General features: G+C 37.9%; 1 protein-coding gene across 5 annotated transcripts in view; it reads right to left on the bottom strand.

Moving 5' to 3' along the window:
* The window catches only part of STXBP5 (syntaxin binding protein 5), a 157,331-nt gene extending 133,643 nt beyond the window's left edge, over nucleotides 1–23,688 (bottom strand). For all 5 annotated transcript variants that reach the window (XM_055535890.1, XM_055535893.1, XM_055535895.1 and 2 more), the window contains exons 1-3: nucleotides 22,693–23,688; nucleotides 21,348–21,445; nucleotides 2,185–2,266 (exon numbers count right to left, since the gene is read on the bottom strand). In XM_055535890.1, the coding sequence (XP_055391865.1) occupies nucleotides 2,185–2,266; nucleotides 21,348–21,445; nucleotides 22,693–22,845 (333 nt within the window). In that variant the 5' untranslated portion in view covers nucleotides 22,846–23,688. The remainder of the gene's footprint in view (nucleotides 1–2,184; nucleotides 2,267–21,347; nucleotides 21,446–22,692) is intronic.
* Nucleotides 23,689–27,249: the final 3,561 nt, after the last annotated feature.

The raw sequence follows: 27,249 nt of genomic DNA, 5'->3' as shown, positions 1-27,249 counted from the left end.
GCTAAGTAAATTCTTGCCTTAACTAAAACCCACTACACCCTCACCCTATAGGAATGTAACTTTATTTGGGTGGCATCTGTTTTAAGGATAATCACCCCTGGAGAAATAAGTGTCCTGGTTGACTGACCGCTGTCACAAGGAGAGGGTCATAAATCGTCAGCAGGCCCCCTGGCCAGAAGATGATGTAACACCCCTAAGACCTCTGTATACATTTGTATGAAGCACCTGACTTTGATAAAAGTCAGGACTGCTGACCCAATGTGATTTTTGCATAACATCTGAGTGTATAAAAGTAGACCATGGAAAATAAAGAATTGGGATCAGTTCCTCGAAAGACTGGTCTCCCCATGTCTCTCTCTCACTCTGGCTGAGTCTCCATCTGGAGCGCGGAACCCACCATGCTTACTAATTATGCCTGGGCTTCTAAGATTCGACCGGGGAGGCCTCAGTGTCTCCTCTCCTTCGGGAGAACGGAAGGACGCCTGTGGCCTACATAAGTGGTGCAAACTTCTTGTCTTGAAGTTTTATTGGTCTCCCGCGTAAACCAAGCTACTCAGCCTCTTTTCTCCACTGAATTTTCCTACTGAGCTATCCTTATTCTATTACTCTTTATATCTTTAATTAATATCTAATTGAAGCTATTGTATCCTGACCCTCGCCGACGCCGTCCCTGCTTCGAATACCCTGGATCAGCCAGGGCTGGACCCCGGCAGTTAAATCAATGTGCAATGTTATTTACATTGCTTTTAAAAAAAATGATCTTAACAGAACCATAAAGACGGAGACTAGGTTAGCGGTTGCCACATATTAGGGTCTGAGAGCAGTAAGGGCTGCAAGTATAAAGAGGTCGCCTGAGGGCATTCCTTTATGTGCTGGTACTGACCTGTACCTTGTTCCTGTTGGTCATTACATGAAATGTAGGTATGCAATAAAACTGCATGAAACTACACACACATACACACAATAGAGTGTAGAAACTGGTGGTGAAATCAAAATACAGCTTGCAGTCTAGTTAATAGTATTGATGTCATTCCCCTGGCTTAATATTTTACTATTGTTATGTAAAACATTACTATGGGGGAAAGGGGAGAGGGTACATAGGGTCTCTATCTTGAAGCTAGTGGCCATTCTAATTATTTCATAATTTTTTTTTAAAAGGAAAAAAATCTCACATATGGATTCAACAACTTTCTACATAGTGATTTTTTATGTGTATCTTAACATTTTACAAGGCCTATTGCTCAATCTTACACACAATGCTGAATTGAATACTGAAGTTTTTCCCTCTGACCTTGAAAAACCTACACAACTGTGTATCATTTGGATCACAGTTTTACTAGAATATATTACCCTTTTCAGTTTTACTAAAATGTTTATATTACTCTCTTTAGCTCTGTATATCTCTACTGCCTCACTTAAATCCTCTGATATGAAGAAAAATATTTTCTTTCTCTTATTTACATCTAAAAATTCATTCCATGGAACCCAAGGACCCAGGGGCAAAAAGAATGCCCACAAACTACCCACATCCAAGTACAGCAGAATCTTTTCTGGAGTAATTTGCTTTTGTTCTATGACCAACTTTTCCTGCCTGTCCCTACATCTGAAAACATCTATTGTCAGAGCTGCTCAAACTTGTTTAAAACCTGCAAACACATTGTTTATTCTACTAATAAAATGATGTATCTCTAATTCCCTCCCAATTTTACACTGTATTGGAAAGAAAGGTATCAATTACTTCACCCAGTAAGTGATACAGTAAGAACTCTGGACAATAACCAGTGTCTAATGGATTTTGGTTTCCTGGTTGTATTTCAAAACAACTCATTGGCAAGAAGTGCATTTTGTTATTTACAATAAGATCAATCTTTGAAAAAAATTAATGCAGATTTTTATATGTTACGTAACTTTCAATATCCGTGGAATAAAATTTAAATGCAGCACATTGTACCAAAAAGATCTTAGCTTATGTCATTCTATTTTCAACACTGTTTTGAGAAACATCTTACATTATTTATGTAACTGTCCATGATGATGCCTTAAAGTGAATTACTATTAGTGCTGGCCTACAAGAAATTTGGTTTTGCTCAAATATTGAAATATAATTGCATGCAAGAATTCTGAAAGATGGGATATGGCCCTATTTCATAGGTAAGCAAAGAGAGATTAAAGCAACTCACTAACCTCATTTATCAGGAACTGAAGCTGAATTACCGCAGCTCCACTGTCATGTTGGCAGTAACATTCTACTCCTGGACGACCAAAGCTGTCATGAATTTCATTAAGGAGTTTATGGTATGTGTGGGCTTTTTATAGCAATTGATAAAGTTATATAACAGACAAATATTTCCATGGCCTGATATTCAATACAGGCTATTTACTAAGGCTGAGATTTAGAATTAGATTATGCATCGATCTAATCAGCTACTTTCTGTTGATAGTCAGAAATCTCAGAGATTTCAGATCTAAAAGAAATAAGACAGCTATCTCTTCTAGAAAAAACAGTTAAAAACAGCAATATACAGAACCAAGCTACATATATTTAATATACTTTATTCCGGCCCTAGTCTTTTTCTTTCATTTAAAGTAAAAGAAAAGGTAGTTGATCTATAGAGCGCCCAATTTTTCCCAAGTCAGTAAACAAGTCTGAAAAGTAGACATATGTTATTCTGCAATACTGCTTTTAGAAACAACTACTATCTTTTCACTAGTATTTATTCCTGTAGTGTCATTTTTAAATACCATAGGCTAAAAATATAACAAAGAACCACATATATATGTTTGTAACTGTGGCAAGTTATAATACCAATGAATGTTATCAGTCTCTTACAATATACTAGAATACAGATTAAAATGCAAATATTAATTTCCATATAACAACAGGAAACAGCATTTTCTGTATGTTGGGCATTATATTAAACTTAGTATACATATTAGTTCATTCAATCCTCACAACCATGAAGAATGGAAAATATCCCTCATATGAACACATAAGGGGCCTCCCAGGTGACACTAGTGGTAGAGAACCCGCCTGCCAGTGCAGGAGACATGAGACGTGGGTTCCATCCCTGGACTGGAAGATGCCCTGGAGGAGGGCATGGCAACTTAATCCAGTATTCTTGCCTGGAGAATCCCATGGGCAGAGGAGCCTGGCAGGCTAGAGTCCATAGAGTCTCACACAGTCAGACACAACTGAAGTGACACCATGCACACACACAAACAGATAAGGAAACTGAAGCACAGAGAAAAGGACTTCTCTCAAGTCACACAACTAGAAAGTATAGCTGAGGTAATGCTACACTGATATTTCTTTGTGTCAATTTATCTTACCTTCTAATTCTGAATTCCAATGTATTCTTTTTAAAATGTTGCAATCTTCCTACCTTAGATACCTTTAGTCTCCATTTGTCTACAGCTTACCTATCAAAGGCTTTAATATCTACCTAATCCTACCAGTCATCTTTGTTTCTGGAGTAAACCAACAATCTACCTGACCCATGACATATGCCAGACACTTCCTGCACAGCTACACTCATGGTTCTTGTCCAGACAAGCACCAACCACAAGACTCCTGAAGAGGAACTGCAGAAGATAAGGCTGTTTGACTGGGAGCAGAGTCTCTGAATACAGACATGATCTCCCAATTTAGACATGGCCCTCAAGGTGAATAGACATTGAATCCTGTCTCAAATGACCATTAAGACATTGGGTCCACACCATAAGGTTCCTGAAATTGGGTCCTGCCCAAAGCCATTTTGCATAGATCAAGTATGCTCATCGACATTTTAGACAGGACCAAATTCAAGAAGCTTTTGGCATGGACCAAATATCTTATGAATGTTTTAGATAGGCCCAGATGTCCTGCAGGAAATCCTCTAAGAAAGCAATGGGGGGGGGGGGGGGGGGGAGGAGGGGGAGAGGGAAATATTTACAGGAATAAGTAATATAATAAAACTAGCTATTAATGAACAATAATCAGGAAGATATATGTAAGGACAGAGGACACATAAGCAGAAACAAAGATCTACTAGATCTAGTAGAATTTTTTATACTACCATACCAAGTTTAAATTCAAAATAAGCATTCATTCAGTCACCTAAATGGTTTTATACACACACACACATACACACATATATATTTGGTTGGAAATGGAGGGAGTAAAGAAGTAAGTGCATCATCATTATCATCATAGCAGCTAACATTTGTTGAAAACAATGTGTCAAGTACTATACATGTATCACCTCACAAAGAGCACCCTCTATTATAAGCAACATTTTTACAAATGAGGAAACTTATACACAAGGTTAAATAAGTTACCCAAAGCCATATAGCTAGTTAGTAAGGAAGCTGGGGTTTGAACTCATGCAGTCTATTAATAACTCCAGGACATACAGAGAGACAAAAACACAAACACACCACCATCAAATCTCACTTCCCAAAAAGAAAGGACCAATTTTCACATCTAAACATCACCTGACTTATTTCAAGTCATCTTAAAACTGAGAATACAGAGGAAACACTTATAGTTGAGACTATGAAAGTCAGACTAGTCTGAAACAATAAAACCAGACCAAATGTAACTTTTAGTTGCAAGTAAATACCATAAAACCAATAAAGTTTTGAAAGCCTTCCTTACAGCCTACCTAGACTTTTAAGAGTTTCAGGTAATAGGTAACAGGTGGTGATCTTATCTCTTCACTCCCAGAACCTGCAATAGTGTTTGGCACATAGCAGGCATTTAATAAATATCTATGAATCAATGACTTTATAAAATCTAAGAAACCTGTTTACGTCCTGTCGTATCTTCTTAGGTAAAATTAAGCTAATTTTTCAGGAAGTCAACCAAAAGTATAGGATACTAGAAACACGTTCAAAGTTCTTATTTCTATCAGGAGACTAGATTAAATTGTCTTTAGGGTCAATTATAGCTCTCAAAATTCCAGGAAATCTATATTTCCAGCCTATTCATTTGACCTCCCAGTCATTTGTTAGGTCGGTATTACAATCATAGCAATAGCTCCTCTTATTGCTTCTTCTTTCTTCTGGGATTTTTCCACTGTACTGTCAGCAAAATAGAATAAAAAACAGTAAAAGAAGCAGGCAATGGGACCTCAGCCAATCACACGTTCTGCAAGAATTCCTCGGCAAACTTCACTGCCGTCATCGCCACTATGCACTATACACATGTTTGGACAACCTCTACTTTTATGAAGAATGTGGTAATGATTAGTGCTACACACTGTACTTAATAGACTATTAAGGTCTTTTAAATTATATATCTTCTTAGAGAATCTGTTCATCAATTCCTGTGAACAAAGAAAAAGTCAAAGAAAGTATCAGTATTGTTCCAACAGCAACAGAAGTGACATATTCAATTTTGCAACCAGAAACAGAAGACTGGAGTATTAATACTGTGGAAAGCAACTGGAGGACTTCGATATCCTATGCAGTATCTGAAAATACATTTATATGCTGCAAAGTTTAAAACAAGGATGTGGATAACCATATTTTTCATGAACCCATAAATTAGTAACTAATAAATTATCCCATGTTTAATTATGTCACATTCTGTGAATGTAACTTTGAGCAGATATTCTGCCAACAAACCAAGAAAGACTTTTAAGAGTAAACTGTTCTTCCCTGACACCGTTAAAAACAGTAAGCCCAGGCACAGCACTTGAATCCATCAGAATGCCGGAAGATTTCCACTAACTTCTGTTACCACTTCTTTTAGTACATCCTTAGACTTTCAGCAAACGGGGTATTTCATACCTCTTCAAGTATTCCAGTAAGACTTCAAGGTGTCTACTCTGAGCCAGCATACTATTCTGTGAATAAAAGGTCGGTGGATGATTTTTACTTTCAATGGCCTAACTGTAATGTGATTATTTCTCAGTAACAAAGATAAATTCCAAATACCACCATAGTGTGGTCAAACAATATTGACAAAAGGATTCTGAAAATGAAAAGAGAATGAGCTTTAGCCTACCATTTATTCTGTGTGAATATAAACAAATCACATTGCACGTGAAAGCTTTCAATTCTGTTATTCTTTACTGTTATGAGGAATAAATGGGGCAACAAATAAAAGGGAAAACAATACATACAATCTGTTCTCAAAGAAAGTTCTAAAGGTAGCAGATAACCAGAAAAAAAATGGGAAATATGCAAACTGAACTGTGATAACTAAGACAACCTCTGTGGGCTGCAGCGTTCTCACCTGTGAACCGTGCCCCTGCCTCCCTTACCTCATCGGTTTAAGGATCAGCTGCAAACCTAAGACTAGACTTTCCAACCTCTTAATCAGGCTCCATGGCCTTTCACTACTGTTCCTCATGTCCAGTAACACACTGCTAGGAGGATGAGTAAGGCGCCCCCAGAATTCCAGTTCCTTTTCATCTTCATAAATGCTTCGTACATCAGTTTCACAGCGATGTCTCCAAAGGCAATGACAGAACAAAGTGTCAGCTTGTTTCCTCACGGTTATACCATAAATCTCAAGATGTTATGACTGCTTTAAAATGACATCCTCTCTACATATACTGTATTGAATGTGTTTCTTATCTACTGTTTGCCTCACTAAGAATACTACTACCCTGTCTACCAAACATTTAACTAGTCTTTCTTAATTCTGGCTCTACATCAGAAGCAGCCATGAACAATTACAACAAAAAAGAAATTACAAATGTCAAACTCCATGCCAGACTCACTAAATCAGAATTTTCTATCTAGAGTGGAAATCTAAGCACATGTTTGGGCATTGTTTTATTTCATTTTTTTCCCCCTAGTTCCACAAATCATTCCAATGTGTAGCCATGGCTGAGAAAAACTGGAAAACCTTGTGGCAAAAGCATAATTAAACATTATCTTCTATGAAACACATGCACATAGACACAAGGGGTTTATTTATATATGAATAATTACTCTGGCCATCTGATGCGAAGAGCTGACTCACTGGAAAAGACCCTCATGCTGGATGAGATAGTTAGCCATCACCAATTCAATAGACATGAATCTGAGCAAACCCTAGGAAACAGTGGAGGACAGAGGAGCCTGACCTGCTGCAGTCCACAGGGTCACAAAGAGTGAGACATGACTTGGTGATTAAAGAACAACAAATTAAACTGTTTCATTTGAATAAAAAAATCTGAAAAATTATGAATCCCCTTAATCTCATCATAGGTCTTACTTCTCATACTTCTAAAAATTTGCTACTTCCATCTGAACTAGTTCTAATCAACTTGATAGGTTTAAGATTGTGAACATTTCATATTTTATGAGCTTTTAATGTATTTACAATACTAAAATTTTTGTCAAATAGCAATTATTTGCACCTTTATAGTATAGTAGCCCTAACTTTGGAGAAGGCAATGGCACCCCACTCCAGTACTCCTGCCTGGAAAATCCCATGGACAGAGGAGCCTGGTAGGCTGCAGTCCATGGGGTTGCGAAGAGTCGGACACAACTGAGCTACTTCATTTTTACTTTTCACTTTCATGCATTGGAGAAGGAAATGGCAACCCACTCCAGTATTCTTGCCTGGAGGATCCCAGGGATGGCGGAGCCTGGTCGGCTGCCGTCTTTGGGCTCGCACAGAGTCGGACATGACTAAAGCGACTTAGCATAGGACCCCTAACTTTATAGTTTCATCGACTTGACAAACATCAATTTAAACACCTTTTTAAAAATTAAAGATCATGTATTTTTCACCTATAAAAATTAATACAGACTTCTGATTTCTGGTCCAGCACGTAAGATACTTGCAAGTTGTCATTTCATCCTAACAACAAATAAAAAGCTGAACAAACTAAAGATCAACAACTTATCTTAGATTTAAAAGAATTCACAGGGCAAATGACTGCTCCCAAAACTGCAGAGACAGGCCAATACAGAGAATGACAACATACCAAAATGAACCAACCAGCAGACACATTTGCAGGAATCAGTGCTGGGGCACGAAAACCTAGATTACACTTGATGATGAACTGCTGGAGGCTTAATGTAGACAAGTTTGTAAGAAACCCCAGATGGACCCAGTCATGGGGAGGGGGGATTTCCCACACTTCTGTGAGTTTTACCTCCAAGAGCTCTACCATGTTCTATCTGAGGAAAATGCCCTTTTGGAAAGGGAAAAGCAACCATTTTTAAATATACTGGAGTGTTCTGTTCATAACAAGGTCTACCCTCGGGAGCAATAAACAGAGCCTAAACTGCTGGGGGTTTATCAGAGCCTAACTGGCCTGAAGGAAGGGAAATCAACTTCAACCCTCTCCAGCCACTCTAACTCCTTTGGCAGAGATGGGAGGAGCAGGGAATTGAGAACAGTTGAGAAGTTCACAGTCCTGAAGCACAGGCTCGCAAAAAGACTACTACCTACACACAGGCCTACAGAACACTTCCCCTCCCCTTACCACCCAAAATTAATCTAGACACAGACCTTACATCCTTCATAAAAATGAACTCAAAATGGATGGCAGACCTAAATGTAAAATGCCAAACTATCAAATTCTTATACCATAGGAGAAAACCTAGATGACTTGGCATTTGGCAATGACTTTTTAGATACATCAAAGGCACCATTCATGAAAGAGAAAAAAAAAGATAAACAGGACATAATTTAAAACTTCTGCTCTCTGAAACACAGTATCAGAGAATAACAAGACAAACCACAGACTTGAAGAAAAAATTTGCAGAAGACAACTGATAAAGGACCATTATCCAAAATATATAAAGAACTCCTAAAATTCAACAATAAGCAAACAAACAACCCAATTAAAAATGAGCCAAAGACCTTAACAGACACTTCACCAAAGAAGATATACAGACGGCATATAAGCATATGAAAAGATGCCCCACATAGGTCACTGGAGGAATGCAAATTAGTACAAGGAGATATCACTACAAATGTATTAGAAGAGCCAAAATTCAGAACTGACAACACCAAATGATGATGATGACATGCGGCCAAATAGCTCTTGCTCACTGCTGGGTGGGAATACAAAATGTACAGCCGCTGTGGAAGACAATTTGGCAGTTTCTTATAAAACTAAACATGCTCATACAATCTAGTAGTCCTATCACTTGGTATTTACCCAAAGGAGGTGAAAATTTATATCCACACATAAAACCATGCATGGATGTGTATTCCTACTTTTTCAAAACTTGGAAGCAACTAAAGATGTCCTTCAGTAGGTGAATGGATAAACAAACCGCAGTACATTCGGCCAATGGAATAATATTTAACACAAAAAAGAAATGAATTATCAACTATTAAGAGATAAGGAAAACTCAAATGTATATTACTGAATGAAAGACGATCTAAAAAGGCTGCTGACTATATGACTCCAACTATACAACATTCTGAAAAAAAGGCAAAATTATGGAAACAGGAAAAAGATCACTGGTTACCAAGAGGTAGGGGAAGGGAAGAGATGAATAGGTAAAGCACAGAAAATGTTTAGGGCAGTGAAACTCTTCTGTATGATACTATAAAGGTGGATACGTGTCAATATCCAGTTGTTAAAACCCACTGTATGTATAAGACCAAGAAGGAACCCTTACATAACTATGGACTTTAAGTGATGATGTGTCAGTGTAGGTTCATCAACTGTAACAAATGTATCGCTCTGGGGGGAATGCTGATAATGGGGGAGTCTGTGCCAAGTGGAAATAGGGATATATAGGAAATCTCTGTACTGTCTGTTCAATTTTGCTGTGAAGCCAAAACTGCTCTGAAGAGTAAAGTCTACCAAAAAAATTAATACGTTAAGAAGTGAAACTAGCCACACTCTCATAAAGGTGGACGTAATTTTTACTTCTTATTCACAATTCTAACATTCTGCTAGTCTGCTACCTAAGCAAAACTATATTGTGCACTATTTCTACAGTAAAACAAAATGCTAAAATTAACCATGAAAGATGCACAGGTCAACATTTAAAACTTTCTTAACACAATTTTTAGTAATTTACAGTAAATGTCCAATGTGTTTGACCGCTTTTCTTGTGAGTGACACATCAACTCAAACTGACCGCAGTGTCTAGACTAAAGTATAATCACAGCATAGCGCTTGTGCTCAGTCACATCTGACTCTTTGCGACCCCATGGACTGCAGTCCGCCAGGCTCCGCTAACCATGGAATTTTCCAGACAAGAATACTGGAGTGGGTTACCATTTCCTACTTCAAGGGATCTTCCTGACCCAGGGATTTAACCTATGTTTTGCATCTCCTACATTGGCAGGTGGATTCTTTTCCACTAGTGCCACCTGGGAAGTCCCAATTATAGCATTAACTGGTTGAAATAGGTCTCGAGCTACATCGTCCACTATTGTTTTGAATAAGAATTTATTATTTTTGAATAGAGTGGTTGAAAAATATTCACTTATTATTTACTGCTTTGGAGTTAGGACTATCTCTAAAGGGGTCAAAATGAATTATATTTACTATCACAGGCAGTTCTTTAGAATGGCTTTTGATACATAAATATACTTTCAAATGAACCACTTGTTCAGTCATCTGTAAAATACAGTCATAAATAATCATGGTCTGGGTTAAAGAAACAAGAAGGAACATACATTCTCACGTATCAAGTAACCATCTTTTATCCCAGCATCCATTCTCAGATGCTTAATGGCTAAGTTCTTAAGTATGTATCGCCAAGTGAATTTTAGAAGAAAAATAAAACACATTATGAAAAATATAGTACAAAGACTACAAATATGGAAAATCTGTTTCAATACTTTTTGTCCCTTTCAAAAGACAAAATATATATATATTATATATATATATATTAATATATACATATTATACACACACACACACACACACAAAAGGAAAGCAATTTGGCAGAAAGTACTGCAATAGTTGATGCCACTAGATTTAGTCACGTTTGGCAGAGTACTGCTGTGAAAAAGCTGAGGTAGCTGCTATTACCACAAAAGATTATGTACTTTCAAGAAAGGGTAGGATTAATCACTCTTCAACAGACAACCTCACCAGGAAAAGCTTCAAAAGTTCTAGATAGCCCTTATTGAAAGGGAAACACAACCAAAAAGTGTTATAAAAATATCCCTAATTAAAAAAATAAAACATTATTCAATAGTAACTACTGTATAATTTCTAAGTCTACATTATTTTGCAAATAGCATCATGTGCTTAGCAAATTCTAATTTCCCAATGAAGACTGTACTAAAGTCAAAAGCATTAGCTAATTTTTTTTGCTTTGTATTCACGCCCAGATTAAGGGAATGTTATTCTAGATCAATGTTCATTTTTAAATCATAGCACCAGCAAAAATACGTATGTTCAGTATGTCATCATTTCATTTGTCTTTATATAATAACCTTTAGAAGGATTAACACCAGTTGGAAAAGTGAAACTAAGTAGAAATTAGCTTTATTTACTGAATAAAGTTTGTAGTTACTGCTAGTGAAAAGTTATATAGACAGTGAACAATGATAAAAATTTTTCAAAGTAGATATAATTTTTCAATTTAAGTACCATGTATATTCATTCTAAGAAAGGGTGAGCAACCTATCTGACTCTTAAAGAAGGTAACCATGCACATAAATTTACTTCTAAGAGCTTTATGAGTTTTTGTTGTTGTTAATACATTTTTTCAGGTTTTCTTCCACAAATGAAAATGATTTATTTTTTCATCAAAATTTGCAGACATCTAAGAAATCACAATACTTTAACAAAATGTTTACATTCATTTTTATTTTTAGAAGTATCTAAATGCTCCTACTTATCTCAATATAACTAACATTAATGAAAATATTAAGAAAAAACTACAAATATCAATCAATATATTTTAAATTAAAATTAGGAAGAAAAGGTCTCAAACAAGATGAATACTTCAATAATAGAACTGATGACTGAACTGTCCCCAAAGGATGCCTGATAAGTCATATTCATTATCATAGTAATTATAATTCACCAGAAAAATAATGCATCTTTCACAGGGTCAAAAAAAAACTTATGAAAATAAATTAACTTGGTATATAATGGTACCATGTATCATTGGTTCTTTACAGTATTTTTCTATATTTTTCTATTTATGGCTAAAAGATTAAATTTAAATTGAGTGTGCAAGTGTAATTTATGAAACTTAACTATAAAAATCTCTGTAGTCATTCCTTCCTGAACATTCCTCCATAATTTAAAAGCAAGGAAGCTGAATAAACTGGAGTGGGTTTATTTCCTTCTCCAGAGGATCTTCCCTACCCAGGGACTGAACTTGGATCTCCTGCATTGCAGACAGATTCTTTACTGTCTGAGCCACCCGGGAAGCCCAATAATTCCTTCCTGAGCATTCCTCCCTAATTTAAGAGCAAGGAAGCCTAATAATCTAGAGCAAAGATTGGCAAACTTCAGCTTGCGGGCTGAATCTACCCCAGTGCCTGATTTTATAAATAAAGTTATATATTGGAGTATCTACATTCTTTCCTGCACATACTGTCTATGCTGCTTTTGTGCTGAACTAGCAGAGTTGAGTTGCTGGGTCAGAGGTGATAAAGCCAAAATGTTTACTACCTAGCACTTTACCAAAAAAAAAAATTGCTGACTCCTGAATTAAAGATTTAGGTCTTCATTACCTCATTTGATGCACACATACACCTATCTTTTCTATGATCTTTAGTCGAGACCATACTAAGCTAATCATTTAAGAATCTGCATGTTCCTTCTGATTTTATAATTGTATACTGACCTCTGTCCAAATTTCTGAACTTTATATAAGGCAGAGGATACTGGTTGATTCTAATTTGCACTGCTTTGGACTCTACTGCATCTTCTCATAACATTTCTGACAGTTAATAAATTCCTAAAGGTCTATTTTTAGATACTTAATGACTACGTCATATTACATATAAAAGGATGGTAATATAGAAATTTAGATTTTCAATGGTGAATTAAGAAAAAGATGGCTACATGAATGGAAATAGGGATGAAATTAAAACGAAAAATACATCACAAAGACAAAAGCATTCAGCTTTAAAGAATTATTTAATGGAAGGGGGGGGAAGGATTCTAGACTTAAGGAATCATTAACACATGGCCCACTGTGGAGCACTAGTAGTAAGGAGTCACTGTGTCAATGATTCTTTCCCCTAACCCTCCTTCTACTCAAGCACTTTCCTGCCCAAAAAAACCCAAGAAACAAAAGTAACACATTGAATGGAGCGATGAACAGAATTCAATATTTCTTTAAAATGAATGCAAAAGAGTGAGAGATTAAAGCAACTGGGATCACCAAATCCGGAAGCAGATGACTAGTCTTTAAATTCTTCAAAAATGTTAAAAGTTGTAATAATGATAATATGGAAGATAACTAACTTATCTTTCTTCTTTGATGTTACAAATAAAAACCAGAAATGGGTTCAAATTAAAAGTACAAGACATTATATGGAAGCCTGAACATCTTCATAGTAAGAAGTCTGAGTATTTTAATCTGAAGGTACTATTTTCTTAGAGGGATTTATCTCACAAGTGATTAAGGCAAGGGAGATATATCAAGTACCTTTTGGTAGTCTTTGACGATGACAGTTTTATGTATTCTTTGTTTATTTAATAGAAATCAAGTCAGTTACTCTGTTCTACTTCCTCCAAAGTTTTATAGTACTATATTATGTTTAACAAAAGGCATTCAAATATTAAAGGCATGCTTAGTTGCTCAGTCGTGTCTCCCTCTTTGGGACCCCATGAACTTTTGCCCCCCAGGCTCCTTTGTCCATGGGGATTCTCCAGGCCAAGAATACTGACTGGAGTGGGTTGCCATGCCCTCCTCCAGGGGATCTTCCCAACCCAGGGGTAGAACCCAGGTCTCCTGCACTGCAGGTGGATTCTTTACTGTCTGAGCCACAGGGAAGCCCAGGAATACTGGAGTGGGTAGCCAATCCCTTCTCCAGGGGACCTTCCTGACTCAGTAATCGAACCAGGGTTTCCCGCATTGTAGGTGGATTCTTGACTAGCTGAGTTGCCAGGGAAGCCCCAAATTTAAAAGATAGCATACAGGCAAAGGTCCTTTTCTCTGTATCATTTTGCTATATCCTTAAACAGATATCTGTTTAGTTCAAACCAGAGACATTTCATTGATCTGCAATCTTAAAATACCAAATATACCTTCCAATGATGATAATGCACCAAAATCAGGACAGGATATTCTCAATTTAACATTACAAATCAATGCTGACACTGATTATTAATTTCCTCCTTGTAAATAAGGTGTTGCTTCCAGTGCATGAAGTTAAAAGTCAAAGAAAGACAACCAAAGCTTATCTTTTTAAGTATAATCACCCCTATAGTTCACTTATTTACATGTACATTGCTAGTTATTACTATTCCAAGTACTATACAATTACCAGATTTGCTACTCAAATTACATGCTAGCAAGTCAATGAAACTAGTCTCTATTAAATTTTATATAAAATTTAATTAAATCATATAATTAGGAACCCAGCATTACTTATTTTTAAGTAATCTCATTTTAATTTTACAACCTGACCACTAACACTCAAGAAAGGAAAGTAAACTTTGTTAACAATATTAAAAATTCCCTAACTTTCCTATCGGAGAAGGCAATGGCACCCCACTCCAGTACTCTTGCCTGGAAAATCCCATGGACAGAGGGCCTGGTGGGCTGTAGTCCATGGGGTCGCTAAGAGCCGGACACGACTGAGCGACTTCACTTTTACTTGTCACTTTCATGCATTGGAGAAGGAAATGGCAACCCACTCCAGTGTTCTTGCCTGGAGAATCCCAGGGACGGGGGAGCTTCGTGGGCTGCCGTCTATGGGGTCGCACAGAGTCAGACATGACTGAAGAGACTTAGCAGCAGCAGCAACTTTCCTATGTCATATTGAGGACTTACTGATTATACAAGGAAAAGCAACAATTCACCATCTTATTCAAAGTGAGCTGTTGTTTCAACAATTAAAAAAAAAATGTTATTCACATGTTATTCCTTGCCCCCTTTTGTAAACAAAAGATTACAACTCTGTATCTGCTGACTTATGAATGCAGTCAATGGGTACAAAGTAAAGGAACCCACAATGGAAGCGAGTCCAACACTTCACCCTCTGTAACAGGTACTCAGAACAACCAATCAGAAGATACTCTAGACAGTGGTGGTCCACAGCATTCCCAAATCCTCAGCAGAAATTCAAAATCATAGAGCTGAAAGGACTCTTAGAAATCACAGATCCCTATTTTCTAGTTTTACAGAAAAGGAAACTAAAAGCCTAGAGGTTTTAGTTGGTTTATCCAAAATTAGTTTGAAGACCAGAACACAAACTTTTAACAAGGTAATTCCTCCAACATTCCTTTACCTTTCTCTGCCAGAATGGCAAAGTCAGGTTATAATTTTAAAAGCAAATTATACTTAAAAAAAAAAGGAAAACAAAGAGAATACCCAACAGAAAAAAAACACCTATCTTACTTAAAGCCAAAAGTGCTTACCAACCACAAATGTGATTCACCAGTAACTAACATATCCCTTTTCAGTTCCTTTCACATTCTATCATACTTTTTTTCCCCTCCACAAGAAATTCATTGTAAAATAACTGCTTTCAGGCAGACAGCTTTTCTGGTAGTTTTTAAAGTCAATGTGTCTTTTTTTCCTGCTGCCATAATCCATGCTGAGAATCACAACCTATAGCTGACACAGTACTCATTCTTCCTTTTATACAAAGTCCTCTTTAATGAGTTAAGAGTTGAGGAATAAAAGTGTTTCAAAGTCCTTGTTTCTCCTCTACAGCTAGAATTTCAAATGACTAGAATTCCTCTATGAACAAAAAGGATGGTGGGGAAGAAGAGTAATAAAAATGTGGTTTTTAAAAAACAGTTTCTAGCTAAACTGTTTCACTTTTAACTACTCTGAACAAAAATCTATTTCCAAATTTTTCCAGCATTGTGATTATGTTCTGTAAAATAAATAAGCAGCAAGTCAAACATTGCAATGCTAACTTATAGTACAAAATCTTTAAGCAGTCATTTATCAACCACTGTGTGTAACAAATCTTCACATATTATCTTATCACATCTAAGTAACAATTTTGCAAACCTGTGGTTGAAAGAAACACAACCATTTTTAAAAAAACAAAAATAGTACTTTAAGATCTTTTCTTCGAAGACTGTGTCAGCTATAAAAGTAAATGAAATTAAGGCCTTCCTACACAGTGCCTGGCACCGAGTTGCCTCTCAGTAAGCATTTGCTGAAATAAATGAAAGAACTGAAAATTAAAACCATGGGAAAAACTCGTATTTATAATAATATTATATTGAACAGCCACTGAAACAGTCCTGGCATGCTCTTAAAAACTATACATTTACATTATTGCATTTAATTCTGATTCTCACTTCATGAGCTAGGAGGGTTATTCCAACTTAGCTGGTAGAAGACCTAAGACAGAGTGTAGTGGTTCTCAACCAGGAGCATCTGGAAGTGTGAGGGCATCTGGAAGTATGAGGGCATCTGGGTTGCACACTGACAGCAGAGGTAACCTGACATTTAGTAAGTAGGAACCATGGATACCAAACAGACTACAACATGTTGGACAAACCCACAGAATTATCCAGCCCCAAATGCTAGCATTACTGAGAGACACTGACAGAGAATAAATGGACAAAGCCAAACAGCTAACAGTGACTTTACACTAGCTCAATAACAAAATTCAAGAAATCACTGGGGAACAACTCAAAGGCAATCAAATATAAAACTGTATCAACTTCTTAAGCTAAAATACATCTAGACTACCTTCTCAAAATGGCAAGAGGAATAAACTAAAAGATGACATAATTCCAAACTCAATACTACTCTGCCACCTTCTTTACCAAGTTTTCCATTTCTGTCTTGTAATTGCCTCAGGGCAGTATTTGAGAACTTTATCTGCAGTGACTCCCTCTAAAATCTGATACAAAATCCTCAGGTCCTTCTCTAGTTCCCATTCTACTTCCCCTGCTTTAGATCCACTTTACTACCCATACGGATTAATAGTTACATACAAAGGTTGCCTTGGTTCTATTCTTTTCATCCATGACACACTGCCCTGTTAATTATCTGAAAGGTCACAGTCTACCGGACAGCATATCTCTCACATAGCTACAATGATTCCTTACTGAATAATGCCCAGGTAACTCAGGTTGACACTCAAATTTTTCCACCAACTGGTTCCTTATTTCTCCCAACTCAATTAGGATCACAATTTCAACCAGTCTCTTTAGTATCCCTCCAAACTACCATAACTCTCTTTTCTCTACTTTTGACCTCAGTTAGCCTAGAATAATTTTCCGACTTCTTTTCTACCATTCTGAATCATCTACTAATGTGCAGAAATGTCAGCAAATGCAATAAATTCAACTGTAGTTTCACTTTGTGTTATGTCAGTAGCTGCTGCTGCAGCTAAAACGCTTCAGTCGTGGCTTTGCAACCCTATGGACCACAGCCCACCAGGCTCCTCTGTCCATGGGATTCTCCAGGCAAGGATACTGGAGTGGGTTGCCATGTCCTCCTCCAGGGGATATTCCCCACCCAGGGAACAAACCTGCATCTCTTATGTCTTCTACATTGGCAGGGATGTTTTTTCACTAGCACCACCTGGGAAGTAGACCCCTAAATAATTCTAATTTCAACTATGTGTAATTTTAATCCTTGAAAGTAAGAAACATTTTCACTTCTTTTCCCCATTCAGGACAATATATAGCTACTTAGAATCAAAAAGTTGTTTCTTGAAGAAATCATCTAATACAGCATCTTCATTTTAAAAGTAAGGGAAAAAACCTAACTCAAGGACACATAATTCTTTAGTGGCAAGACATGAACAAGAGATAAGGGCACAATTCATAATCAAATGTTAACACTTAATAAGTGCTTGTTAAATGAACTCCAATGTACAGAAAGCCTTTTATAACTCTGCACTCAATAACCTTACACTGAAATTTCAAAGACAGGTCTACACCTTATCAAAGCAGAGACTGCCGACCATGTTTTCCACAAGTCAGGAAGACAAAAATGAGGTTCTTTGATAATTTTGATACTTAAAAAACTCATGAATTTTTACAAAACTTCAGTAAATTTGAAATTCCATTTTTTGGCACAGTCCTTGAAATATTCATATGCAAAATGACCTCATTGTGTTTAGAAAAAATTACCTTAAAAATAAGATCAGGGTAGACCATGGTTAAAACAGACTATGATGCAATTCAAAATTATACTAGTAAACCAGGAGTCTAGATAAGGACAACAGCAGCATTCCTAGCAATGCCTTCATTCTTCAGTTAGAACCATTTTTCTCCCTTTTATGTATTCCATTTGGGGACAGATGATTATTTTATCCCAATAGTTCTGATGCCTAGATTACTTGGAAGAATCAAACTGCACCCACTTCTACATGGTAAGAGGAGAATTAAGATAATTAAATCACTACTATATGACTTGGCATATAAAATTATGCTCTCCTGCTTCCTATCAGTAAGTTCACTCCAACCTCATATTCACTCCAGAAGCCAAGAAGGCTGAACATAAAGCATGTTTATATAATTAGATCAGTCATTTGCTATACATTAATGCTGCAAATACATTCAATTTATCTTGCATCATTATTGGTTAGATACTATTTAAGGATTCAGATTTTCCACAGTTCTTATCTACAAATATTAGATATCAGATATAAATTCTATATTTTTTTCCTAATCTCAAAACAGAACTTAATATAGTCCTTCAACATTTAGGAAGATATTCTATTAGTTAAATTAGATATGCAATTCAAATTCTAATAGCCCAATCCCACTTTTAAAAATCCCCTACTCTGCTCCACAGTTAAATGAAAGAAAAGACTTTGATTTACAAGTATATTTCTGTCCTAAAGACATCTTTTAGAACAAATGTATTATAGGCTACAAGAGTCTAATATGAAAAGAAAACAAAGGACTAAAAGAAGCTGAATAAAATAGTGAAAAACATAAAAGAGCTAGGGCAAAAGAACAGACTTAGAATAAGTCTGCACATTAAATCAATATGGAGCTTGGAAATAAACTATAGCTGCCCAGTTTTCAAAACAAAGAATGGAGAAATGAACAAATTTTAAACCACATATAGTAGAAATTATATAAGAATAAAAAGATCTTAGTCACTTTCTACAAATCAAAGCCATAATAAAGCTCATGAGCTTATCTTCTACCTAAACGTAACAGGAGGAATGACTAGGTGTTATTACTGGTAGGCAAACCAATTTATCACTCTGGAATGTTCATGTAAATCTCATAAAAGAGAAAGAAGAAATATATTTGATAAATTCCTTTCTTAATTTCATTCTAAATATAGTAAGAAAAGTTCTAAAAAATTAGGTGTAAATGTAAATTATAGGTTTACTTTTCATATAGTATTTAACTATTAAACATGTACAAAAGCAAAAGACTGATATTAAGTGATAATTTTGTACACCTGATCCCTGCTGTCATTTGGCAATTAACATTAGGCCTAACACTCTAACCTCTCCCTTTGTGTATTAATATGCTAATTACTCAAACGCATTAGGGATAAAAAGTCTTGTTTAAGAAAAAGACTTGGTTTTATACAGTCAGCCTTGCTTGCAGTACTTATTATATTAAGTTATAAAAGGAGCAGACTGGCTGTTAAAACAGTTATGTACATAAAAAAATTGAGACCACATTGGGTCTCAATTGGGAAAATAGTAAAAATTAAACCCACTGAAAAGAAAACCAAAATAATCTAAAAATAACTAATTTAGTTCCACATTTTTCCCCCTTTGAGTCCAGGCGATACTCTTTTTGGGAACAAAAAAATTTGCTTTTCATTCTAAACAGTCCATCTACATCCAACAACGCACTACTTTTGTCACTAGACAGAGTTGTGCTGGACAACTAGTACCCACATTGCCAAAATTTAAGTCCCATCTTCACAAGACTAAAATAGGAACCCTAGACTAGAAAGGTATTGATCATTGGATATAGGAATATCTAAAATGAAGTAAAAAATATTTCAGTATCAACTAGATATTTGGGCAAGAACCATTTAGACATACTGTCTTAGAAACTCACAAACTGAGATCTAGCCTGGTCAGATATTACCATTTTAGTAGGTATGAGAGTACTATTGATACTTACTATGAGTGATAGTCTTCACTTAGTAACACAATTCAAGGAAAACTTTTATAAGCATTTGGAACATAGCACATTAATCACAAAGGAAACGAGGCATATCCTGATACCATATATAGCCCTACCTTGAAATGAAGACTTTGAAAGGTAAGGAAATGCAAGATACATGTTAAATCAAATGCAAGCTTCCCACCCCCTCCCCCTTCTCAGGAGGAAGATAAATCTAAAATGAGAGCACAGTTGCTTGTGTCTCTGTTTATTATCTGGTGTTTTTTTGCTATTTATTACCAACACACTACTTCACTAATATATAGGAAGCAGATACCCTACTGATGGTGAACAAAGCATTTTCTTTTTAAAATCTTAAGCTTAAGTTTAAAAATAAGGGCAATGTAGGTAAATGCCACAGTAAAAGTAAACACAATTTTACTTCAAGTTTAAATAGTTTGAGAGGAATTGTTAAATATTCTCCATTGTTCAGGCTGAAAAAATGATCTTGAAGAATGAGTAGATATTTGGGAAAAAAAATGCTATGATAAAATTATAGTTCATGCATAACCAGGAAAAATTTCTCTATAATACTTCAGAGTACAGTTAACCTCACAGTATTTACATATACATCACAAATGTAGATCATGACAGGAAAACATATCAAGATAGTATACTTCTCTATTTGCATTATACTAAGAAAATGCTCTAAAACTTCTAGATAACGGCAACACTTTGTAACTATATAAAATTTACATTTGTTTTCTAATTTTTCTAGATGATCAGGTCAGAAACAAATTCAAATTCAATTTCTAATTCAATAGAATAATAAATAGGTCATAACTGGAACATCTACTATGAACAATATTTTTAAAAAGCAAATAAAATGTGCCTTGTACAATTGTCCTTAAGCTTCATCCTCAACACAGTCTGTTCAATAGACCATTACCATAAGCAGATATATTTCCCCTTAGAAACTTCTACCTCCTCGCAAAGACAGTAATTATCATCGCAAACCTTTAGAACTCTTTTTACATGTTTTTAGAGATGTATAAATTGAGAGTCAAGACAACAACAAGGCAACATACAACCTGAACGTGTGTATAATCACGGGGAAAAACACAACCACAGGATTTCACGTTAATACCTGATCATACCATTTCTTTGGAATTACACAGGAAAAGCAACTAATCAGCAATAGAGAATGACTGAGGAAAAGTTCACTTAAATTAAATGAAAGGATACAGCCTTAAAGCACCAGTCTGAGTTCCCACTGCCAGGATCTTCTGTACAGGATCAAAGGCCAGGGCTGAGGGCTGATAGGGAAATCCATGGCGAACAGTCTAGGCATAGGCAAGTGACATCACAGCAACCAGGGCAGGAAGCAAAGTTTTAAAACAGAAAAGTCAACAGAAACATTAGAACCTAGAACCAATTAAGAACCTATTATAACTGAAACAAAACACACATACATGCACTGCTATTTAAAAAAAAAACAAACTGTGAAAACTATGACTTCTACATCACATAAAAACTTATGCAAGTAAAAACTGAAACCAAAAAAAAAAAAAAAAAAAAAAAAATCGATCCCAGTGTTACATTTCTACCTTCTCATCACAGAGGTACTCTTTAGAAAAAAATTTAACATTCTTTTTACTATTATGTCTGAGAACAAATTATTAAAGTTGGCAGTGGTAAAAAAAATTCTATAAATTCATTTAAAAATGCAATTCATGCTTATTTTAAGTGTGATAACTTCATCCTTACTTTATTTCTATGTTAAATGCAAGTATGTTTACGGAAACGCTGTCATAATTAAGGATTCAGCAAAGGAATTAGCAAAAATCTATCTCATCATGTTGCAACCGGAACAGAATGAAAATAAATACAGCATCTATTTTTGCATCTTGGTATTAAATCCTTAATTTTAGGATACTGAAGCAAAAAGTATAATACACACTTAAACTCTGACTTACGAACGCCTGGTATTTATGAAGAAGGCAGGTATTAATACAGACACAAGTTTGTATTTCTCACTGAGCAGCTGGTGAATTAATTCGCTGCATCATTCTTTCTGAATTACACATCACTATGGCAATTGCCGTACCATTAATAGGCAAAAATTCCACTTCTAACTTTTTCACCAAACACAAGGCTAACAAGACCCTGTGATTTCATATGTTAAGTCTCCTACTACATTTTAAGGTGAAAATGAGCCAACATCCAGTTGAACACGTCTAGCTTTTTCATAAACAATATTCGTTAGACACTGTTCCCAAAGGAAACTTGGAAGTCGGTGAAAGATCTATCAAAATGCTTGAATATAAAAGTCGTTGATTAAGAATACGAATTAAAGGTCAGTATGTTGGAAGCAATCCTGAAATGATTGCCGCATGTGAAAATCAACGAAAAGAGGAGTAAGATGATGTCAATCTCCAAAATAGCCCACCAAGCAAACGTGTGCTGTGGGAGCGAGCCCTTTATTCGCGGTACTGAGTATTATTGGCGTTCTAACCCTGGCACTCGGGCTTAAAGCCCGAGGTGCCCCTAAAACGACCCCAATTTTCGCGGGGCTGCGCGCTCCGTTCACCTTGCAGAGCTGAAAGTGCTCGGACTGGAGTGTTTCCTGGATCTCGGGCTCCCGGTTCCCAGGTGGGTGCTGCTGCTGCTGCTGCTGCTGCGAGGCCGAGGACGAGCCGGCGGTCAGGCCGTCCAGCACCTTCCTGATGTTGAATTTCCTCATGGTCGCGGCGGGGCTCCCCCGCACCCCGGGAGCCGAGGTAAGGGGCGTCCCCAGGCGGGGGGGAACCGGCCCGGGCCGAAAGCAGCTTCGACCGAGGACGCAGAGGAGCTGGCGCGAGTGGGAGTGTGAGGGGAAGGAGGCAGCTGGGGAGAAGCGAGAGATAATCCGAACAGGAAATGCTGCGACTACGAGAGAGAGCAGCGGCGACCAGAAGCCCCGCCGGCGACTCCTCTCGCTCCGAGGCCGCCGCTTCAGCCGCCGCCGCCGCCGCCGCCTCGCTCCGCGGCCCGGCGGCACAGCAGTGGCGGCGGCGCCCCGAGCCCGCGCCGCCCAGCCTCACCTGGCGGCGGGCTGACTCTGCGCCGCGCCGCCGCCCCGGCTCGCCCCCGCCGCCGCCGCGTCCATGGCCCGCGGCCCCGCCGCTCGTCGCCCGCCCGGGCCCCCGCAGTCCCTCAGCGCTTCCTCCCGCTCCGGATCAGCCTCCTTCTCCTCCTCCTCCTCCTCCCGGGGGTCGCCGGCTCTCCGTCCGCGTTCGCCGCTCGGCCTCCTTGCCGCTCAGCGCCGCTGCCCGCCGGGCATCGCACGCAGGACGCCGGGGTGGGTCCCCGAGCTCTCTGCCTCGCTTCTCCGCGGCTGGTTCGGCCCGCCCTCGCTCCTTCAGAGCCCCGGTTGCCCTCCTCAGGCACCGCCGTCGCCGCCGCCCGCGGTCCCGCACGGCCGCTCCCTCCCGCCTGACAGGGCGCCTCGGCACTGGGCACCAACGCCCGCTCCGAGCAGCAGCGGCAGCCGCGGGTACAGCGCTGTCCGCGGCGGTGGCGGCAGCTGGGCCTCGGCGGAGCCTGGCTGCTGAGCATGCGCACCGCGCGTACCCACCCCCTCCGCTGTCGGAGTGGAGCTGGGGCTTAAATTATCCTCTGCGAAAATCCCAGACCGTGGCTAAATTTCTCCCATCTCAATCGCCCTGCCAGTGGATGCAGCTGCTTCTCCTGCAGCTGGGGTAGTAAAAATGTTGATGAGTACCAAGCAGCAGGAAACCTTTATTTCAAAATCGGTCATTAAAGCGAGGGTTTATATTCTCACCCTTTAACGAGGCACACACTCCTGGCTGCTGGCTGCAAAATGATTGTTGCTGCTTTATTGATGGTCTTTGTTTTTGATTGATTTGGATTTGAATTTTGGAAAAAGAGCGTCTGGACAACGGTTATTTCTGTGGCAAGAGTATGACAGACTTAGAAAGGTACTAGGAAAGGAGATGAACCTAGAGCGGGGGAAATGAATTCTTTCCTGAAGCTCTTACTATTGGTAGGATGAAAGCGTGGACCTGGCAGGTAGCTGCTAGAATGGGATAGGCTGCCAAAGGGAACCGGCTCCAGGGCTGGGTGTCTGCCCCAACCAGTGACACACCAGCCCTAGATTCAGTCCGCACGCTAAGGTGGTGGAGATGAGGGAGGGAAGTAAACAGCGCGGGCACTCATTTCAGAATCTTCAATCCGTCCTGTAATGCTGTTGTCCACTAAGCAATCTCCAGTAGCTTCTTCACTCTTGCAAGGAGAAAAGGGGAAAGAAGGAAGTTTTCGCTCGAATCTTTCCATTGCTTTACTGTCACAATCTCACTTGGATGCTCACAGACAGATGTCTAGCTCAAGTTTGAAAAGATAGATTCATGCTGCGGTTACATTTTCCGGAGAGTGAGTTTAACACGGAAAGGTGGATGGGAAGCAGAGGTACTGATTAGGAAGGAGTGGGAACTAGGAAAAACGTAAAGAAAAGGTTGGAAACCCATAAAGACGAATTCTAATTCGTGAGGTGAGAATGGGAAGAAGCACACTCTCCAAAGCTACCAACTCCCAGCCCCTGACGCTTCTGAGTTACAGAGGGTTTTCTGAGCCCAAATCAGAAGTGCCCGCCCTCTTCCTTATGATTGGTCGCCTCCCGCCCGGTGCAGGGAAATTCTCGCCAGGGTATTGGTTGAAATGACAAGCAGTCAAGAACAGTCAACAAACCAGTGGCGGCTGAGCCTCAGGAATTTCGGGAAATGTAGTACTCTGGAGCTTCCGCATCCAAGAACGCTTACACTGGAAACCTGTAAATTTGTTTTAATATGTATTGAATTTAATATTTATTGAATATTTATTGAATTACCTAGTTAACTCACTAGGCGTAACCAGCGATAAAAACAAGTTTTAAGATTTTTTTCAGGCCATTTCTAAGTGGCTCTGAAAATTTTGTTCACTGATTTAGTTCTGTGAAACACATTTTTTGAGTGTCAAACACTTTGCTAGGTACTGAAGACTCAAAGCTTTCAACGAGCTCCCCAGTCAAATGGGAGCAAACCTCAAATAAATAAATAATTGTGAAACAATGTGATGAGTTCATTGAGGGAATCATGCAAGAGAAGGACTGAAGAGGGTTAAGAGAAGGCAGCAGAAGGCCTCCAAGATGGGGAACTCATCATAGTTGAGTCCAGGTGAGGAGGAGTTGGCTAGGTGAAGAGGAGGGAGAAAAGCATTAGAAGCCAGCTGGGAGATGGTCAGAATTACCTGGAGAGCTTTTAAAAAATAGGTATATCTCCATAGGAGTAAATTGCAAAACAGAGAGATCACTTCCCCACAGAATTTTATGATCCACCTTTTCACCTAGTTTGAAAATATATCTGTTGGATGATTTGTCATCACTGGATTATGAAACTCTTGGGAGAAGGGACAATTTCTTGCTGAGAGGCTTTGTGGTATAGTGGAAAAATCCTAGACTCCGTTGTCTGCCAGACATAGATTTCAATCCAGACCTTGGTAATATGGGCAACCCTGGACAAATTCTTTACTTTTCCTAAGGGTCAGATTCCTCATGTGTAAAATGAGATTAATACTACCTTCTTCCTTGGGTTTTGGAGGATAAACTGGGGAAGAAAAATGTAAAGTTTGCACTAATTAGGTACACATAGTAAAATGGAAAAACTACTATCAGTGTCCTTGGGGAGAAAGGGACTTCAACAAATCACCAGGTTAGGCCAGTACCCCACCAATTTAAGGGGCGAGGACTTTTGGAATTTTGTGTTGATTTTTACACTTCATCCCTCTCATCAGATTATGAACTCATCCTGACATTCTCAAAACTTTGGTTCCTAGAGGACATGTAAACTTTAAACAATTTAGGATGAATATTGAGCGTATCTGCTACTGTAGGTTAGCTTTGTACACCTGTTTCAGAGACATATCTAGAATTCTGTTAGGTAAAAAGCAACAACACTCCCAAATATCTACTTTTGTGATGGCAAAGATAAAATATGAGATCCTCAAACTCATTTTGTATCAGTTTCAACTAGTCAATTGGTTTTAAATTAGAATTTTATTTTAAAATTAAAATTAATTAGAAATTTAAATTTTACAATAAAAATGACTAAAAAAATCAATAATTTATATTATTCATTTAAAAATTTAGTACATGGGATAGTTTTATCCATAGTAATCTCACAACAAAATTTTATTTATTTATTCTTGTTTTGTTTGCTGGAACGACTCAGTGTATCAATTCCAAACAATTGAATAGCTTTCTGCCTTTGGGAGAATTCAATGGCATTCTATGATATTCTCCCAAATGGAATTCTTTCTTACCTGCTTATTGAAGAAGGGACCAGGAGATGATGACATAATAATATATACCACTGACAAATTATAAATAACTGTATTATTAATACATTTAGCTGAGTTAGGACAGCTCTAAGCAATACTCAGTTAATTCAATAGAAATTAAAAGGTAAAAAAATAATTGATACATAGAAGGAAAGGCAGCTTATTCAATTATTTGTCACGAAAGGCCAAAGACCAAGAATTCATAACATTCCTGAATCTGCCCATCTTCATTGTCTTGTTTATAGGCTACCAGGCTAACAAAGCCTCTGTTATTGGTCTCACAGGGGCAGCTGGATACTGATTGATAAGAATAAAGTAGAAACTGAAAATAAATATTTTAAAAAGAAATTATGTTATTGGCAAAAGCTTTCTGGAAGGTAGACAAACTTTACCTCACCTGCTAAGCATTCATTTGTATTGACTTAATTTTCATTTATTGAGTCCCAAAGGATGTGTGCATGACAATAATTGATTCACTACACCATTTAACAGAATATTGAATTTAAATTATCCGTAAATTGCAGTAGAGATGTTAATTAGTTAGTTTGCCTGGTTCACGCCCCCTTTTCTGAATGGGTCCCCTAGGCCCTGCTGAAATGCTAGAACTGGGCACCTCTGTTTTGATCGCATGACCATGTGTCTTGGTCTAAACTGATTGATTCAAAGACAGACACCTGAAGTAAGCCAAACCAAGAGATCACCTTCTTCTGGGAATCTGGAATTGAGTCATAAAGATGCTAATTAGTCTCAAACTAAGAAGTCACGTAGAGCTGGG

This window comes from Bubalus kerabau, chromosome 9, assembly GCF_029407905.1.
Source record: "Bubalus kerabau isolate K-KA32 ecotype Philippines breed swamp buffalo chromosome 9, PCC_UOA_SB_1v2, whole genome shotgun sequence".
NCBI classification, from domain to species: domain Eukaryota; kingdom Metazoa; phylum Chordata; class Mammalia; order Artiodactyla; family Bovidae; genus Bubalus; species Bubalus kerabau.
Note: the sequence above shows the minus strand (reverse complement) of the source record. Positions and strands in the feature narration are given on the sequence as shown.